Source organism: Anopheles coluzzii, chromosome 3, assembly GCF_943734685.1.
Source record: "Anopheles coluzzii chromosome 3, AcolN3, whole genome shotgun sequence".
Lineage (NCBI taxonomy): Eukaryota > Metazoa > Arthropoda > Insecta > Diptera > Culicidae > Anopheles > Anopheles coluzzii.
Window position 1 is genome coordinate 25,731,414 of NC_064671.1, and position 18,855 is coordinate 25,750,268.

Sequence of the window (18,855 nt, forward strand, 5' to 3'; positions counted from 1 at the left end):
ATCTTTTTGCTGCCGGGAGCTTTGTTTGGAGGCAGATTTCGTACACCAGCGAAATCATTTTCGCTAACAGAGCTAGCTGCTGGTGTGTGTGTGGGACGTTGGTAACACATGGTGTGATTCACAGAACGACGACTCCCGTGCGTGTTAGAAGCACGCAAATGGCGCAGAAGCATCTTCAGGAGCTTTTTGTCAGAAAAGCCGAAGAATAAATCGCCCACTCTGATTGAAATGGAAGGCTTCCGTGAGTGTGTGTGTGTGTCTGTGCTTTCGGTCGCATCACAATCGGTTGAAGGTTTGGTTGACATTTATTGAAGCAGAAACACAATTCGCCCCTTTTGTCCGCATCGCTTGCTGTGCACTTGTTTGTATTTTTGACGCTAGGACAATTTAATTTGACCCTTAAAATGTTTCTCTTTAAAAGCAGTGCTCCTCCCTCACTATTTCTCTTGCGCTTTTTCCAACGACCGATATGTTCCAGCTGTCACATGGTCTGAGACAATTCAATTTAATTTTCCCATTCCATTGCGACGAATGGACAAACGGCGGAGATTGAATTTAGATCCCATCCGCGAGATCGCACAGGCCCTATGTTTGCCCAAAGCGGGCGGGGGAGGGGGGCTGTGGGTGAAAGAACGGAGGGTCACAAATTCCACTAAAGTTTACATCCCATTATGCCAGCGCGCCTCTGGTGCGCTTGTGTGTATTTGCGCCGCGTGGGCCCGGGTGTGCTTAGGCTTATTTATCTCCGCGCAAATGATCGTTTGTCGTCGGGCTGGGGTGACTTGTTTTTTTTTCTCTGCTCCCCCTTTTTTGAACATCACATAATGTTATCTGTACCATATAACATAGCTCTTCCTACCCGTCCAGCCTTCACTGTTTAATGGAGCTTCTGTTAGCTCCCTCTCGCTCTTTCTCGGCTTTTTAAACACACACCCGCCATTAAATCGAGCCTTTTTCTTTGTCGCAGTACGCTAACAACAAAAAAACCCATGATGGCCAGCAACGTACACCAAAGCTCGCCGTCTTCCCAACCCGGGGTTGCCGTTGGATGATTGTAAATTTTTTAAACCCACCCAGCAGACAACTGCCGCTTCCGCGGGCACCATAAATACGCTCGGTGTACACGCTTGAATCACTTTAAACTCTCATAAAATGCTTATGTCAATGGGCGCGAGTGGCACTGCTTAAAGCGCACATAAGGAGGGGACAGGACACTTCACGATGGAAGCAAACTCCTCCTGGCCTGTGCTTCGAGAATGTTGGAAGGGCAACAGAAAAAGAGGAAGAAAAACGTTAAATTTATTTTTTATCGTGCCGCGCGTTCGTCTTTATAAGTGACACTTGAACGCAAACGGCCGGAAATTTCCGCAAAAAGAACCTGGAAGTTTTTTTTGAAAAAGGGTTCACAAAATGGGGGTTTTTTAGGGGCCTTTTCTACCTACCTTTCGGGGGATTGACCGCGACAGCGCTACGGAACAGGCTTTCCTCGTCCGCCCAGTCCCGATTGCGGCGCACCGTTTTGGCGCTGTACGCGATCAGCAGCAAACCGACGCACACGAGCACGAGCTGTCGGCGCCGCGGGCCGAACGGTTTCGTGCTCCGGCCCGCACGGCCACCCCTACCGGCTGTGGCCGGCCGTGAAGCTTTGCCTGAAACGCTACCACCACCACCACCACCACCACTAACAGCTTGCACACTGACACTGGGCGCACCCATTCCGTTGGTGCGTTGGAACTTGCCGTACCGGCCACTAACACCGCTACCATTATCACTGGCCGTACGGTGGATGCTGCCACTGGCATCATCGCGCACCGCAGCACCATCACTACACACTGCACCCCCGACGGAGCGGTCACCGGGAGGCACCAGGGCACTCAAACACTTGCGCACGAACGTACCGAGCCATCGGGCCGGCGGCCCGTTTCGCCGACCACCGCGACCGTAGCTCGAAAGTTTCCCGCTGATCGAGGAGCCGGAAGCTGGGGACGAACGGCCACCGCCGCCACCATCAATCAGAGCTCCAGCGCCGAGCCCAACCAGCAGACAGTAGCCAACGCTGGGCAGGTACAGGATTCGCTCGGCGACGACAAAGCCCACGTAGAAGAGCAGATTGCTGGCGGGCAGGAAGGGCAGTGCGAGCAGCGCCACGGACATGAGCAGTGCGGCTGCGGGCGAATTGTGCAGCGAGCTGCCCTCATCCGGCAGGCACGGCTCGTCCGTCGACCCGTCCGCACTGTCACCGCGCACTGAGGACGCACAGGACGAACTGGTGGAGGAGGAGGATGACGACGAGGAAGATGAGGTATAGGAGGACGAGGACAGGGAGGGAGAACACATGTCCGCCGGTGCCGTGAGCAGTGTGGTGAACGGGAACGGCTTCTCCTTGGACGCCAGGGACGTCGCCCCGTCACCGACCGTCCCGAGCGGCCAGTGGCAGGCGAACTTCTTGCCGACCACCGCACCCTGGAAGCTCTGGTTGTAGTTGATGCTGGCACTGTCATTGTTGTTGGTGGTGGTGGTACGCACTGTGCCTTTACTGCTGCTGCTGCTGCTGCTAGAGGCGGCCGTCCGGCAGAAGTAGCTGGCCAGCTGGGAGGGCGCGGCCAGTGATAAATATTTGTATTCCGGCGCGTAGCCACACCCGCACATGATGGACGACAGGCCGTTGTTGTTGTGCAGCGTCCGGCAGGAGCTTGTGTGATGCAGCCCGGCATCCTGCTTGCAGAGTGCACAGCCACCACCACCATCACCATTCTCCCGGTCGTCCAGCTGCACCACAGGTAGGGCGGGCACACTGGAACCTTCCTCGCCGGCACGCAACCGGGCCAGGTTCAGTTTGTTCGCAAGCTTGCGGTTGAAGCTGCTAGCGTTGGGGGTTGTCTTCGATCCCGATGGACGTACGGGCGTCTGCTGCCGGTTGACGAGCGCCCGGCAGCTGGACCACAATGCCCACCCGAGCGCCAGATAGAAGAGGGCAGCCAGTGCCACCTTACGGTCGCACACGGTACCGAGGCGCGGTATCGCGTCCATGCCCCAGTCGAAGCTGAGCACGTCCGGTAGCAGCAGCAGCTTGAAGTTGACCACCGGCAGGTAGGTGAAGGTGAGAAAGCGCGTCCACAGCGAGCCGCTACGGGCTGTCGGATTGTCGGCGGTGGAGAAGAGCGTTGCCGGCCGGGGCAGCGTTAGCCGGCAGTGGACGATGAAGGCGAGCGACAGCGCAATGATGCCGATACTCCGGGCCCGGTGCTGTTGAGATATGGAGAAGATAGCGAGCATTGGATTAGTGTATGCGGAAGATGGAAGAACGGTTTTCATTTGAGCAAATAAACTGAAAGGTGCAATTTTGGATCAACTTTGTAAGCGAAACAATAAACACGCTGCCGTCTGGAAAGCAGCACCCGGTCACATCTTGCAAGAATGCACGGGAATGGAACCGGCGGGAAACTGTAATGGAACTGGGAGAGCTGTACCTTTCTCAACTTTGCCCTTTTCTGAGATTGGCTTGAGATGAGCAAGAGCCACACAGCCGACACTCGCCGAGAAGCGCAAGAGCCCGCTCTAATTAAGCTTTCCGTGACCGCGCATACATATTACAAAAGCTCGGTTGCGGCAAACTAAGTAGCACTGGAGGGGAGAGAAAGAAATCGACAGCAGAACCCACTCTGTCGTGCATTATTTATGCAGCCTTAATTAAAGCGTAAATAAATCATCCAACCACAGCCACGTGGCAACTTTGGCATGTATATTGGATGCTCATCTTCGGTGTAGCGTGCGAGCGAGCAAGAGTTGGAGAAGCAAAAGAATTAGTTGCTGGCAACCGAACAGAGACACGATGCCGCCGACGACTACGACGACGACAAACGTCGCCGAGGATCATTGACTTTTGATGGGTTCATAATGGAGGAATAAAAAGATTCTTCATCCTCGTGCCGGAGGATGATGGAGATGCTGACACACCCGACAACTGGAGGGGAAGCGGAGCAGCAGTCTGGCAACGCATTTATACAGCCAATAATGTGCCCTCGTCGCAAGGTAGACGTACGAGATGGCCGCCCAGCATCTCCGTTTGGATTATTCTATTACGGAGTCAATGTTTGTGCTCAAGTAGATTTTTATTTGCGACATATTTCTCCATCATCTCCGCTCACAACCCCCACCTCGATTGGAGTGTCAAAGTGGCCAGCAGTAGCAGTTTTCTTAGTGCCATCTTGAGAACCATCGAGCCCCATCTTCGTTTTCGCTGTGTTTGCCCTCTGGCAGCTAGCTGCCGTGTCTAGCTGCTAGGAGAGGAGCGAAACAGGTAATCGATTGATGGTGGAGTGGTGGCTAGAATTCTTCGCATTCGGTGCTTTTCGATGCCCGACGGCGACGCCACTCGATGCAGTCGACAGGAATGGCGATCACGCTAATGGAATATGATGGGAAAGGACTGTTTGATGGAGTGAGCGAACCAGAGCCCAAGAAAAAATGGAAAGGTTACGGTTCAAATATTGTCACCGAACAGGTGCCTGTTGGGACGTGAGTTGAATTTATGACGACTTGATTCGGCACAGAGGAAGAGGAGAGTTGGCAGTATTTCTTCAAGAAAGCACCACAGACACAAACACACACACACACACACACACGCACTCACACAACACATCGGAACAACCAGTGGACGGATGATGAATGCATGTGTCTGGCAGGTTGGAGTTAGCGTAGCTTTATGGCTGAACTTTTTGACCTCGTGTCTGTACATTTCTTAGAAAGCCTTTTTTTTCGATGAATTTTCTGGCACCAAATACCCAATCAAAAGCATCAAAAACAGCACTTTCAACTTCGATCGTTTTGATGGGTCCAAATTGACGTTTTGCCGATGGTGGGAGAGGAACGGGGGAGAGCTTTTAATTTGCCATCCCACCAACGACGATCCAATCTCGGGTGTTTTGCAGTAAGCAATTTCGCAAGCAACACAATAAGATGAGCAAAATTCTTTCTGTTCCAAGCAGCGCATCAAAAGTTGAACGCATCCCATTATTAGTGCTCCGGCCCCTTCCCTTGTTCTTCTTGGAAAACAGGAGTTTGTGTAAAAAGTTGGGTGGCAAACTTGGCTGGACGGACGGCGATAGTTTATGGTAGCTAATTTATTTGTCCAACTGCTGGAAGTTTGTGTCCAGCAGCCAGTGGAGCATGGAGTACGGGTAGAATTTTAGAATAGTTTCACCCATGAAACCACTCAAAAGCTCTTGGCTAAGGTTCAGTGGCTTCAGGGGGAAACTCAGTCCCGGGGATCTTTGGTTATCATGATACCGGACAACAACAACAACAAAAAAAAAAACAAAGGAAGCTCATGTTAAACGCACAAAAGATTCTGAATAAAAGTTTCGCCAAAGATCCTACCCGCCCAGAACCATTTCACCAATTATTCCCGATCGAACAAAAGTTCTTCTCGCACCAATTTTACCGAAACTGTAAAATTCCAAACTTCTTCTTTCGCAGCGTCGCTTTCCCACTGCTTGCCTGGATTCATTAAGTCGGAACCTTTACATCCATCTTCGAACGGCTGGGAAGTTTTGACGTTGTGTAAGGTATCTAGACACACTCCAATGACGCCCAACGGGCCAGGAGCTGTTGATCCTTTTCTGGAGCAGCAAGACAGACAATCTTTGAATAATTTGATTTCATCCCATTGTGTTACCCCCCGCCAAGGGGCAACCCGATTCGATCGAAAATGAAATCGAATCCCACCACGAGTTCTTCCCCAGCCAGGTTCCGGCTACCCACGCGTGCCACTGTTGAGAATGGAACAATAAAAACTAAATAATAACTATTCTATTCTAACTTTCTGCAAACCTTCTCCCCGGCACTCGGCAAACGAATCAGCCCCACGTTCGAATCAGCGTTGATGAGATGAGAAAAGTTGCCTAACTATCTCGGTTTGCTCGGTGTGTGGATAGGGCAGTGGGAGAAAGGCTTCACAATTTCGAGTTTCGAGATGGAGTGAAGCAGTATTTACGCTTATTTTCTTTCCGAGCAATCTTCAGAACGGTTCGGTTGCCATTTCTTGTTTGCGATGCCGTTGTTTTGCTGCCCCGCAATCATTTAAAGATGCTTGCCGAGCATGAAGTTTGAGCTTGGGATCATTCCAGCAGAAGTACACTGTCGGCAGTGCCGGGCGACAAGGCTAGCTTACAGTTTGTGTGCTAAAGCCCCGGGATCTTGTTTTGCATTTGAATTGTTATACTCTGCTCTCACTGCCCGCGGCAGCAACTGAACGGGAGGAGAATGCAGAGTTTCCTCGAGGGCAGGGTTTTGTTTTATTGGAATTGTTTACAGCTACACGCTCCGTCAGTTGAAGAGAATGAAATGAAGCGAATAGAATGGTTATTGGAAAACTGGTTGTTTGAAGTTTGAGTACGTTAGATGTTTAGTCAAGTCGTATAAGCGTTTTATGTGTAGCTTAGATAAAAATCAATCAACGTACAAGATCCCTAGTTTCTGTTGTTCGCATTGTTTAAAGTTGATCAACTAAATGGTTCACAAGGCTACCAAAATCCATCCGTGCGCTATCTAGCCTGTAAAATCTGGGAACCTTTTTTCCCAAAAGCAGCTTGGTTAAATAAAGGTGGTGAAACTCTTTCGACCCAGAAACGGAGATCTGATCTGTAGCTGTTTTTGCAACGTTTTTTGTTTGCATTTTGTATCATTCGGTGAATAGTGTCACAGTTCCATTCACCGAAACGAACAAGAATAGGGACTGAGAAACAGTATCTCTAACGATCGATAGATGGTTTAGGGCACACAGTCAACCGACCATCGTTGCCCGTCGTTCCACCCTCATTGGACTGAAGTTTCAATTCATTTCGGTTTCCCATCGGTCTGCATCAAATTGCCAATTAGTTGTAAAGGCTCAACGGCACGGTTGGCAAGGGAGCTGCCTGCCTGTCTCGAGATGGCTGATTAGTCGAGCGGTAGCTTTATTGTAGAGGAAAAGTTTCGTGTTCGATAGTGGGAAAGCACTCACTCACTCACTCACTGTGCTCCAGCATGGCTGCATAAGCTGCGACCGTCGGAGGCTGGGATGGTTAAAAAATAATTGTAAAACTTGTAAACTATCCGCCTTTATCAGTAGCTAAAAGTTTATCCTTCAGCCGGCAAATTGAATTCTGGGCTCGGGCCTAGCGCTTTGAGCGCTGAAGGCTATCGGCACCAGGGCCTGTGATTGTGAACTAACAGGCCGGGAGGACCCATTCGCTCGCTGGCTCAGGAGTTGTTGATGCAGCAAAAGGACAGGAGGGAAACGTTGAGGCGAACAATTACTTGGAACGAAATTGAGCCGTTGATGGAGAAGCAGCAGAAGCTGCAATGAAACTATTTCAATTTCACATGCAGTTTTTACAGAAGTGAAGTATAAATGAAAGGGGGAAGAAACTTCTCTAATTAAGGGATTATTTTTACTTGGCTGGAAAATTATACCTTAAAGTTGTATTATTAGTTCTTAACAAGCCTTAAACCATGCATGTTCCAAGTCCTGCGTCCCTATTTATCGGTCGTTAACCGTTTAATTCCTCACTCAATGCATCATCCATTAAGCAAACCGGAAATGCAATTGTGTACCATGCCGTTTAAGCTATTATCGTGATTAGCACCATCTATTGAGCGGTTGAAAGAGCTCAATCAAAAGGCACCAACAACAAAGATCGTCGGATCACCGATAGCGCTGATGCTGTTGATGATGATGATGATGTTGACGGAGATGATTGTGCAAACAGCATTTCCATTTGTAACCATTTTTCATCCATCTCCTGCACGCCGGCAAACTCATTCTAAACGTCTGGGAATGGCATCGGCATCACATGGCCTTTGCCTGGGAAATTTCGCATTTCCTAGCTTCCGGTTCCGGATGCCCCCTTCGCTTTTTTATTCGAATGCAGTGCGGCGAGATAGAACGAAAGAAAGTAAATGGTAAAGTCGACCGCAACCGTACCGTACAGTAGGTGGAAAAAAAAACAACGGCCACTGAGCGATGACGATGGTGTAGCATCGATCGCTAACGAGAGCAAACCCGGGGGGGAAGTGAATTTCTTCGGAAAGGATTGCGGCTTTGCGGTTGATTTCGATCAAACGCCCTTTCAACATTCAGTCCCCGGCGCATTCGTAGGTTCGTTTCTCTGGCCCCTTTTTCAATTGCCTCTGAGCCCTTGTGCTCACCACTGCCACTAATCGCCGATAGAAATGGTTGATTCAGGAAGATTATTTCTGCTGTGGATTGAATTGATTTCACTAGTGGCGAGCAGAGGTGTAACGCGATGCGGGTGTTGCTTTTGTGGTTGAAGCATTTTTCCTCATATAAATGTAGCCAGGTTCGGAGAAGAGACGAGCTCAAGTAAACAGATCGGTTATGGGTGGAGTTATAGAGGTTTTGAAGTGTAAAAGAATAGATCTTTATGATCAAGGATCGTCTAACAATCATCTATAAGCGTTTGGTGGTAAGCAGTGTTTGATATAAAGTTCGAGATGGATTGTATGAAGAATACAAATAGAAATTAAACTGAGTTTGTTTTTGTTTTTCAACTGCACTAAAGAGCTTAGTAGATAAAGAAAATCAAGAAGTTGTTGTTACTTGTTATCGATTAAGAAGCGATTCAAATCAAGACACTTCTAAACGTCACTGTTAGAAGCTCACAAAATGACTAGAATGTACCATATATCCGCTGGTTTGGAGGTTTCCGAACGCAGCATTTGCTCTCGAAACGACTGCAGCCACCATATTTGCCCGCTTTCCGTTTCGTGGAAAGCGTTTTCAAAGGAATAAGTTGAAGCCGTTTGGGTAAAAATAGCTCCTTGATTGCTGCTACAGCCGTACCGAAACCCGTGCTGTAGATCCTGTAACGTTCCGGATTCCACAACATCCTACGCTACGCGTTCCACAGAAAATCTATCTTCACAGCACACCATACCCGCGTACACCAGCCCACCGAGAGACCTTTCACACCGGCTACAAATAGCTCGCCTCTAAGGGAAACCTTGTTTTGGTGAAATTGTTTGACAGTTTGAGGTTTCCGTTCATTCTCCGTAACGCCGGCACACACCGTGAAGAAAGCCCCGAAAGTTTGAACCTTTTGTGAGTTTCATCCGATCCGCAGCCGCAGGTGGGGGCGGAGACAGGTTGCACCAGGACGGCATCAGCACTTCTGACGAGCGATTCCAAAAAATGATAAAATGTACGGTTTCCTGCTTTTGGCTACTTTTGGCACCAGGCCTTTTTCGTCAATGTGGGAGGTTTGGTCTACCAATCTTTGCAGCCCCCCGCAGGGCAGCCCAAAAAGGGTTCACACAAAATTCGAACCACAAACCGAACCGACGGCGTGCGAAAGTAGACGCGTAGCAGGCATTTAAACCGTTTATCCGTTGTAAAAAGATTACGCATTAACCGGGCTGTGGAATGGACTGTGTGGGAGTTTTACATTTATTTCTTTTTATTGAAAGATTTAGGAGCAAAATATAAATGGAACGTTCGACGAAAGGGCTTTGGCATGTCAGCAATCACATATAGGTAAGTGCAGGGAGTCAAAGCACTTTATGCGTTAATCTGGCTGATCGGGAAGGTTTAGCGTCGGATTTACTGCTTATGATGTTCATCGTACTTTTGTTGAAGATGACACTCACAGATTACTTGAAACGGTGAAAAGAGGTGAATTTTACTTGCTGTTTAGACGTAAAAATTACACTTTGCTGTGCACATTGCATACTTTTGGGCGGTTTTGTGCTTCAAATCTAAATTATTACTTTCGAAACACAATTTTCATTTCAGATTTCACACGCCTGGAGTTTTTAAATCTTTTGTCTCCGGAAACTACAAGAATGATATACACATTTGCTTTTCGTAGACAGAAAAGATCCGTAAATCAATGTGAAAAGCGGTAAACAACTCTTCGCATCATGCTCTGTTTGTACGTACATGCTTAACATGCCACTCCAATCTCGAAAGACTTTCTTATCATCTCAACCAAGCAAGCAAGCTCTCCATCATCACACTTCAAACCCATCCAACATCCCCTTCCCAAGCGTTCGAGTGCTTATGCGATCGATTTTATTCCTTTTAGTCCGCTTTGCCCGCCAAGTCGCTCGCTCCACGCCCGGGGGAAAGTATTAAGTCCAGCTGGTAGTCATTAGTCAACGGTTTCTCCGGCCAACACGGAGCGGAGATATAAAAGCCGGCGTGCAGATAATGTTGAATGGGGAAAGAAACGGCCCTTATGGTGGGTGTACTGTGGCGATACATTCGCGCCACACATAACACACAAAAAAACCCCAAGTAAAGAACGCTAAGAGCTTTCGCGCTGGATAAAACGGAAAGCCCTAGCTCGAGAGGATCCACTCGAGGCTGGCGAGAGGATGAAAGTTTCCCCTTTTGCAGCCCGCATAAACCTGTGATGGTGGAAAAAGTTTCACCCTACCAGCCAGCGACGGGCTAACGATGGGCAGCAGCACCTTCATCATCGCTATTATTGTGATCATCGTCTTCGACAATCGTGTCGATTACGGTGAACGGTGAAGCGCGCAGGTGTTGTGCTCGTTCCCTGTTGCTGTGCACCCAATCAAGCACCCAACAACATCAGGGTGGAGGCTGTGGCATTGGAAAGCCAAGCATCCTCCTGAAATAGGCATCTCCGCCCGCTCTCCAGGGTTACAGTAAGGGGAAGCGTGTAGCGTTTGCAGAGCGTGGCGCTTGGAATATTAATTTCGCCCCGTACCCAACACAGAATAGTTGCTCCGCTGCTGAAGGGCCACAAATCGATTGGTACAGTGCAACGCAACTGGTGTCCTGGTATGGCGAGGCTCTGGCGAGGAGTGTTGATAATAGGGAGATGTTTTTCACCCTTCATCTGGCGTGGGCAACACAAAAACGCCAAACAGGTGGACCAACTTTTCCCATAATCAACGATGAAATCCCGGTAAAGTGGAATTCATGAGCTCCAAATGGGTGAACTTAAATTGACGTACTCGTGCACCGTCTTTCTCGCGTTCTCTTTGCTTGCTTTGTACGTTGAACCACATTAAGTATGCAATCCCGTGTTTCAACCTTCGATAGCACCATCAACGGTGCCTTGCCCAAAACTGCTTCGCATCTTACAAAATGGAAAAGGAGAGCGAAAAGTCACTTTAAAAAACACACAGACACAACATCATCTCTTGTCAAATGTCGCATTCAATACGCCCGAACTCACCCGGTTCAATGGCTGCAGTTGAAAATGAGCTCAGGATATTAGATGCTTCCAGCACTGGTAAGTCGCTAGCTTTCGTATGTGCATCGTTCCCTGAAGAAAAGCTGTGTCCTCCGGGTCCCAGAGAGCACAGACTGGGAATCGAAAAGTTGTCACTAGTCTATTTGCGTTCCGCTTGTAAATGCACGTTCCATGTTTGCCAGATTCTTGATTGGATTCGGGTAGCAGGGCAATGGAATTGACACATTGACACAAGATGGGGTGTGGAGAGAAAGGGACGCACTGTGCGAGATTTGCATGGTGTGCATTTTAAATTGTAACTTCGTGCGAGAAGTTCGTGAACAGCACAGGACATCAAACACGACGGGAAGTGGGAAAGCTCTATGCAACGAACCAGCCAGTGACCGTTGTAGCACTTTAGGATGCATAAAAGGTTTTTAAATTCTGCAAAACTTTAAGTTGAAGCGTAATTAAAAGCAACGTTTATGCTCGCCCGAACTCCTAAAGAAAAACACTCGAATGAGTCTTTCCAGTGACAAAGCGGTACAAATCCGTCCATTATGTTCCGTCCTCAAAATCCCACTCAATCCAGGACACCTCGCTGAAGGGACACGATCCGATCCGTGTAAGCCAAATCCAGTCTATAGCGGCAGCACCATCTAGTCCACCATAAATCGCTTCACTTCAAGACACACCCGGCCGGCCGGTCAAACGGGAACACACAATGGAATGCACTGCCTCGTGCGAAAACCGTGATCGTCAAATGGTTCGCAACGACCGACCGATGGACCGATTGATCCGAAACGGAAGGAAATAAATCTGTTTACCAGGAACATTCAATTCCGTTCGTGTGCTGGTGTGTGTGTTTGTGGTAGTATGTATGCAAGCAAGCTCACGTCTCCGTAACGGCAAGCGAACCGTCTGCCGAGAATAGCTTCTTTTCAGCTGCACCAGTAACAGCAGCAGCACGACAACGCACCAGACAGAAAGGAATTCCGATCGGTGCAGGCTGTCGCTCGACTTCGTTGCACATGGTCGGAAGTTATTGTGAGAAGGCGTGTACCGATTTCCCACTTCCCCCGGGGCAAGGTGCGTCATATACTACCTTCTGGCGTGGCACAAAAAAGACCAACGCACCCTTACACGAGCACACGACGCTCCAAATTTATCACAATTCCCACCGGGTGCCAATCTGCATCCGGTGGAAGTGAATGTTCCAAGGGGATAAGGAAGAAATGTCGATAGGAGAAGAAGCAGAAAAAACGCACGTTTAAATTGCATACCGAACCAAACACACGACTCCGATTGGCATGGAAAACACAAAGAGAACACAACACACACACACGAGCATTCGAAAGAAAAACATCAACCAAACTGTAGACTAGCTCAGGTTCAAACTACCGGCCGAGTCTTAGTCACTTCCGAAATAAAAAATAAAAAAAGAAGGCGAGGGAACAAAAAAAAGGCAGCACTCCTACCGAACCTGGGAAAGCGAAGTGAAAGCAAATATTTGAATGGAGTTAAATTCACGGTTGTTCACCGAGAAAGATGATTGTAAAGTATGCCCGATTCCGGTGTGTTTGTGTGTGTGTGTGTGTGTGTTCCTTTCCCTTTGGACCTCCTTCGTTTCCTGCGATCGATTTCGACATCTCACCTTTGGCGCTGTTCAGTTTATACACGGTTAGTTCGTGCTGTTGGTAGTACATTGCTTGCCATCAGCCTCAGACACGCAGAGAGTCAGAGTGAGAGAGCGTGCGGCATCATTGAGCTGCTTCTCGGGTTGGCATCAGGCACTATCCGGTTCAACCCAGGCCACCACCGGTGGCGTGGTCCTTCGCCAGCTTTCAGCTTCTAGATTCTGGACACAAACACAAAAGCATCGGTTGCAGCGCACTTGATCAATGGTGCCGTTGATTATTCCTCCGGAATGTGCTCTTCGTGTCCTTTCTTCTCTCGTATGCTCTCCACCGCCCGGGGTTGGTTCTGAGCGGAGCTCGAGTGCTCGTGGTGCCTGTTTTTTTGTTTGTGTTTTTTTTTTGCGTACTTCCAACTTCATTCCTACCATTCCATCCGGTGATTGGAGTTCGCTATCTGGCTATTCTCGCAGCAGCAGCAGCAGCAGTAGTGCCGTCTTTTTTTCTCCTTCATTTTGTTCGTGCCAGTGTCCTGAAAATGGCTCCAAAAGGTTTTGAATAGTTTCATTCAGCTGTCGCTATCATCTTCATTCCGTATCCGCTCCATTCCGAGCGGATGAGCAAATATAACATCCGCACGTACACAGACAGGCAGACAGGGACAGAGACGAACGAAACGAAAAAATCCGGCAAACCACCGACTTTACGGAGCGCACAGTGTGTGAGAGGAGTCGGAGAAACTCACGTTTATATATCCTGTTGCACTACCTTTTTTCCCGCGTGCCATCGAGGTTCGAGGGTTGCGCCTGTGAGGGTGGCGGCGTTTGTTTGTTTGAGAAGAATATAGAGTTACTACTTTTGAATGATTTTGATTAACGGTTCGCCGTGCTCGGCATGAGGAGTGGGGATGGACGGCTGTTTGCCCCGTCCTGGGGAGCGGTTGCTCCAGGCTGTTGAGGAACCTTCAATACGTGATTTGTGTACTTCCTGCGTGGGGTGTTTTGCTGCAAAGCGGCAGGATGCTGCAAATAATGTTATCCGCGTGTAATGAGATGTGCTTTTGATTCACGTTTCATGGGAAAGAAACAACAACAACAACAACGAAAATAAAGGGTTTTCAACATTATTTTCCATTGCTAAAAGCTTGTGTGGTACAATTTTTCTTTCAGACTTCTTTCCCTGTCCGTTATGTATGGCAGCCAAGGGATTGTACAGTAGACTGTACCTGCCAGCATCCGTCGAACTCCGGTTGTCTGTGTGCGGTCACTTCATGCTGCCAATCGGGCGCAAATGGGAAAGATACCACCGGAGCCACCTTGCCGCATTTGTGCTTTTGTGCACCGTCGGTGCTGTCTTTTGAATTCATGCTGCACCATTTGCCTGCAGCCTCAGTCCGTGTTGTGGCGTGTGCGAGAGTCTGTGGTATGCGGTGTTTTGCATGGTGACATTTTATCTGTTTTTTTTGTTGTTGTTGTAGAATGGAATGCAATAGAATGGACAATGTTTCGCGAGTGGATTTTGCTCTTTCTGAGCTGAAGCTGCAGCGCTTATTGTTGTGCGGCTGATGCAACACACACACACACACTGCGCGGAACTGCAGCGCAAAGATTTATGGGCACCAGGCGGACGATACAGCTGTGCTTATGGTGCATTCTTCTGGCGAGCATTGGTGTGTCGTTATCCCTCTTCCCGTTATTGTTTTCATTCGCAGTTGCTGAGTTTTTGCGATGCCATTTTTGCTTCTTGCTGCGTAGTTTTTGTACACGCTCTAACGCTATCCAACGCACTTCCAACAGTCGCTAAAGAAGACGTTTACGGTCGGCCTACATCTTGGAAAGTGCATAGCAGGTCACGATAAATGGTCTAGACAACGTGAAAACAGTGAAAGTGTGACCGACGTGAAAGCGGCCAAGACGAAATGTTGCCTCCACACACACACACATACGCACACACCGTTCGAAGATGTGATAATGTGATAGGCAAACAAGATGGCTCAACAATTCTCAACCTCCCGGTGACTCGTGACTTTGGTCGCAGTTCGATGCCGTTCTCACCGGTGTCTTTTGCTGGCACGCCAATCGCATCGTTTGTTTGTCTCGCACACTCGATCGGGCGTATAATTGCTTTCTTCACTTGGCACCAGCGTGCGAGGGAATACGCGCAGAAGTCGTTGCGGCTGTTCCGGCGGTGGTCAATATCAGTGCGACCGCAGAACGCGTCCGGTAAGGTCACAAAAGACCACAAGAGAACGGATTTTTTTTTGCGGCTAAAGTAAAGAGAATGATTGTGAGGTGAAAGGAAGTGGAATACGCAAACAACGAACCCAAAAGTGTTTGAACAGTGATCGATCCATCTATTTTTGCAAAAGATTGGTTGTTGGATGTGATTAGTGGTAAAAAATGGCTCAATTGCACTCTTTTTATGTGCTAGTGCTTGTATTCCATGCATTGCTAGCCGGAGCGCAACAGTTTACCGTCCAGGAGGAAGGATGCCCGAAAGCAACCCGCCCACATATGACACGCTGCGATCAGTACTATCGCTGCACTGTGCTGTCAAAGGATGCCCACGTATGGGTTGCGACCCAGTGCCAGAAGGGTCTCGTATATCTGCACAAGCTTGGCACGTGTGTCGTACCGGGTGAGTACTGTTGCTTGCACACGAAACTAGGCCAACCTCTTAAACCAGCCGTCGATCAGTTGTGCACCTATCGACTGATCTAGTTCTAAATGTGCGATAAGTTAAACTTGGCAGCTCTCTGCGCGTAGTCCAATGCAGGTCACACGACGCGATAGCGCGTTGAATGATTCCGTGCTAATGAGACGTTAAATATGAATGAGCACGAAATCCCCGCCAATGCGAGCACTAGTGAATGTGTGAAGCTCCTAAAGCATGTCGAATGAAAGTGGTCGTCAACGTTATGCTTACTTGGTTTTGCTTTTTATTTCCCTCCACAGATAACGATTGGGAGTGTGATCTATCGGCGGAGAGTGAACGAAATCACAGTGACGAGAATGTGTACGGAATAGATAATCTTAACGTTCCTGGACTAGCGTCAAACTCTGCCAACTCTGGCAGTGAGGAACAATCGGAGGAAACTCAGACATCCAGAACATCGAAAGAAGATCGCACCAAATCGAATGGATCGTTCCAGATGGATCAGAATGATCTTGAATCAAGCGGCGATGGAAGTGGGGAACGTGATGAAATTCAAACGATCACTCCACTCATCACAACCACCACTGCCAGCACTAAAGCTTCAGGTCGTGTAACAACATCAACAGAGAGGACATCTGGAAGCTTGAACGCTTCACAGCTCGATTCATTTCTAGCATACTACGACACGCAGAACGCGCTAAAGCTTAATGCCAAACCGTCCCCACCGAAGATGAATGAGCAGAACTATCTGGACCAACTGAAGCAGATAGTGAGCCAGCAGAAGCAGCTCAATGAAATGGCGCGAATTCCAAGCAACGAGCTCTACTTTTCAAACCAACCGGCTATTCCAGTGCAAGAGCTTATTAAAAAGAAGGAACCCGAAACGGAGGACACTTTATCGAAACTAAATCTCTCCCCGGGAATGCAGGAGATCATCAAGAGCATTTTGGACATCTCGCAAAAAGCGATTGCGAATCAAAAGCAAGCCCCAGCTGCTCCAGTAGCAACTCCACAAGCAAAAGAACCAATCGTGAAGCCGATACTGATACCGATCTCGGTTAACCCCGTTCCTGTGCCGAATGTGCCGCAAGCGCCAACAACTACAGAGCAACCGCTCAAAGCCAGCTTTCCGTCGAACTATAATCCAACCACGCTCGGGTCGAGTTCATCTAATTGGGATCATGGCGCAATGCCACACAATGCCTTAAGAACAAACGACACTAATGAGCCACAGATGTTTCACAGCTTCCCACCGCAGCAAGTACTTTACGATGCCTACGGGAATAGCTTCGTGCCAAAGGATGCTTACCAGCCGGTGCGGGCAAGCTATCCATCTCCAACCTACCACTCGTATCTTAATCCAACGCCCCAGCAATCATCGATGCTGATAAATGACTTTCCCGCGGGCTCATATTATTCCACCAATTCCCGACCCTCCTTAAGGATTCCTCCTTCCCGGTTCAGTGAACCGCTGTCATACCTGCACCGTTTAAGGCCAGCGTTCCAGCGCATCAATTCACCAGTTAGCGATTATGATGATAGCGTCGATGACGGGTACGATCGGCTCAAGACACCCGGGTCAATTGAATCGATTGAAGCTGACGGTAACGATGATTTGGAAAAGGATCTCCCACTTCCCGCCAACCGGCAGACGGACGGGGAGCAGGATGACAGCTCGCAGGAAGATGACGACCACCCGACCAGTGCCGATACGACGTACAAGCGCAAGCTGTTCACGCTCGGCGACGCGACGTTCGATTACGAGCAGTACAAGGACAGCATGCTGCCGCTGGTCGATGCCAACCCGAACGATGAGCGTATCTCGGTCGTGCTGTGCATGGTCGGCAGCCGGCAGCCGAACAATACCGACTGCTTCCGCTATTACATCTGCAACCCGCACAACGGTGCGTTCCAATCGTACACCTGTCCACCGTTGACGGCATTTAACAAGAACTCTCGCATGTGTGATTTAAGCTCGTACAAACCGTGCCAGAAGGCGATGGCACCGCCGGCCCTGCACCGGCCACTGCTGCGAACGCACAAGCCGGTGTCGGCAGCCGGCAGCCGGCAGCAGGTCGACCAGATCAAGCACGAGCTGCGGAAGGCACAGAAGTACGTGGAAATGATACGGCTCGAGGCGAACAGGTTGCGGCGCCGGAATGGTGCATCGTCACCGTCGTCATCTTCGGGGGAGAAAGTTATCTTACTGCCCTCGCCGGCTGACCACCGTGGTCCGACGGCGCCCTCGAAAGGGCAGCTGCGAAAGGAGTCGCCGGTTAAAAAGAAAGCGTCCACGGCAAAGCAGCCGGCGCGCAAGGTACCGCGCTGCCGGCTGGAGGGTCGTATGCCGGACCCGATGGACAAGAGCAACTACTACGTCTGCCACCGGAAGAGCCCGAACAAGTTCATCAAGCTTAAGATGGCTTGCCCGGCCGATCTGCTGTACTGTGCCGATACGCAGTACTGCACACTGCGCACCAACTGCTGAGGGAGATGCATTGGGGGGGTACACTGAAGGAGGGGGACATTGCTTATTCTACATCGATTATTTATTCAACACCCAGGGGTTAGACGAGCTGTCTGAGATGTTATGTACATGTGTAAGCCGCTGCAAAAGCGTCCGTTAAATACATTGAAGATAGGGAAATGGTTGACTGAATGCTTGCGCTTTATGTAGTTTCTAGATATCACACCGTCTCTCTTTGTCCTGCCCATGTGTCGTAGCGTGTTTGTGTTCGAGGGCGTGCCACAGTGAAATAAAAATGCTTGAAAGCATTCTCCAACAATGCTCATCTCGTTTTTTGTGCATTCCCACAGCTTTCAATACAGCTTGGCCAGTTATTTTTACTATGCTGTGCTATTTTTCTCTTTTCACTGCAAAAATGTCATAAACACACGCTAGCTACGGGGAAAGGTGGAAAGCGGCAGAAACAGTGCCCGACAAACCCTCGGAGCCGACATACCATTGTCAGCTAACGCGTGGTAACCGGTGGAAGTAACGACAACACAGTGGAAAACAATCCACCGAACCGACACTGGGATGCAGCGGGCTTGATGGTGCTGCTGCTGCTGCTCTTCTCGGTGCAGATTGCAAATGCCACTCGTGCTCGCAGAGTGGAAGCTGGGAGTTCCTTGCTCCCTTACCTCGGTTCCAAGCCCACCGGTACGGTATGAGTCGTTATTTTATAGGCCTTGCTGGCATTCTAGTGGAAGCTGGACGGTGGCACAGTGAACACGCTGCGCGGCCCGAGGTATAAATAAAGCATATTTAAAATTAAATGTATATTCCCGGGACAGTGCGCATTCAGCACCAGCTAGCAGGCAGGCGGGAGGAGGGCTACGAGCTGAAAAGCGGGATG

General features: G+C 49.3%; 2 protein-coding genes across 2 annotated transcripts in view; one reads left to right on the forward strand and one right to left on the reverse strand.

Moving 5' to 3' along the window:
- The window catches only part of LOC120956662 (protein O-mannosyl-transferase TMTC2), a 162,083-nt gene that overhangs the window by 73,442 nt on the left and 69,786 nt on the right, over positions 1 to 18,855 (reverse strand). The window contains exon 5 of the mRNA XM_040378329.2: positions 1,443 to 3,246. Coding sequence (XP_040234263.2) covers positions 1,443 to 3,246 — 1,804 coding nt within the window. The remainder of the gene's footprint in view (positions 1 to 1,442; positions 3,247 to 18,855) is intronic.
- On the forward strand, positions 13,555 to 18,847 carry LOC120956663 (uncharacterized). The gene is made up of 2 exons (XM_040378332.2): positions 13,555 to 15,478; positions 15,796 to 18,847. The coding sequence occupies exons 1-2, from the start codon at positions 15,241 to 15,243 to the stop codon at positions 17,982 to 17,984; spliced, it is 2,427 nt and encodes an 808-aa protein (XP_040234266.2). The 5' UTR covers positions 13,555 to 15,240; the 3' UTR covers positions 17,985 to 18,847.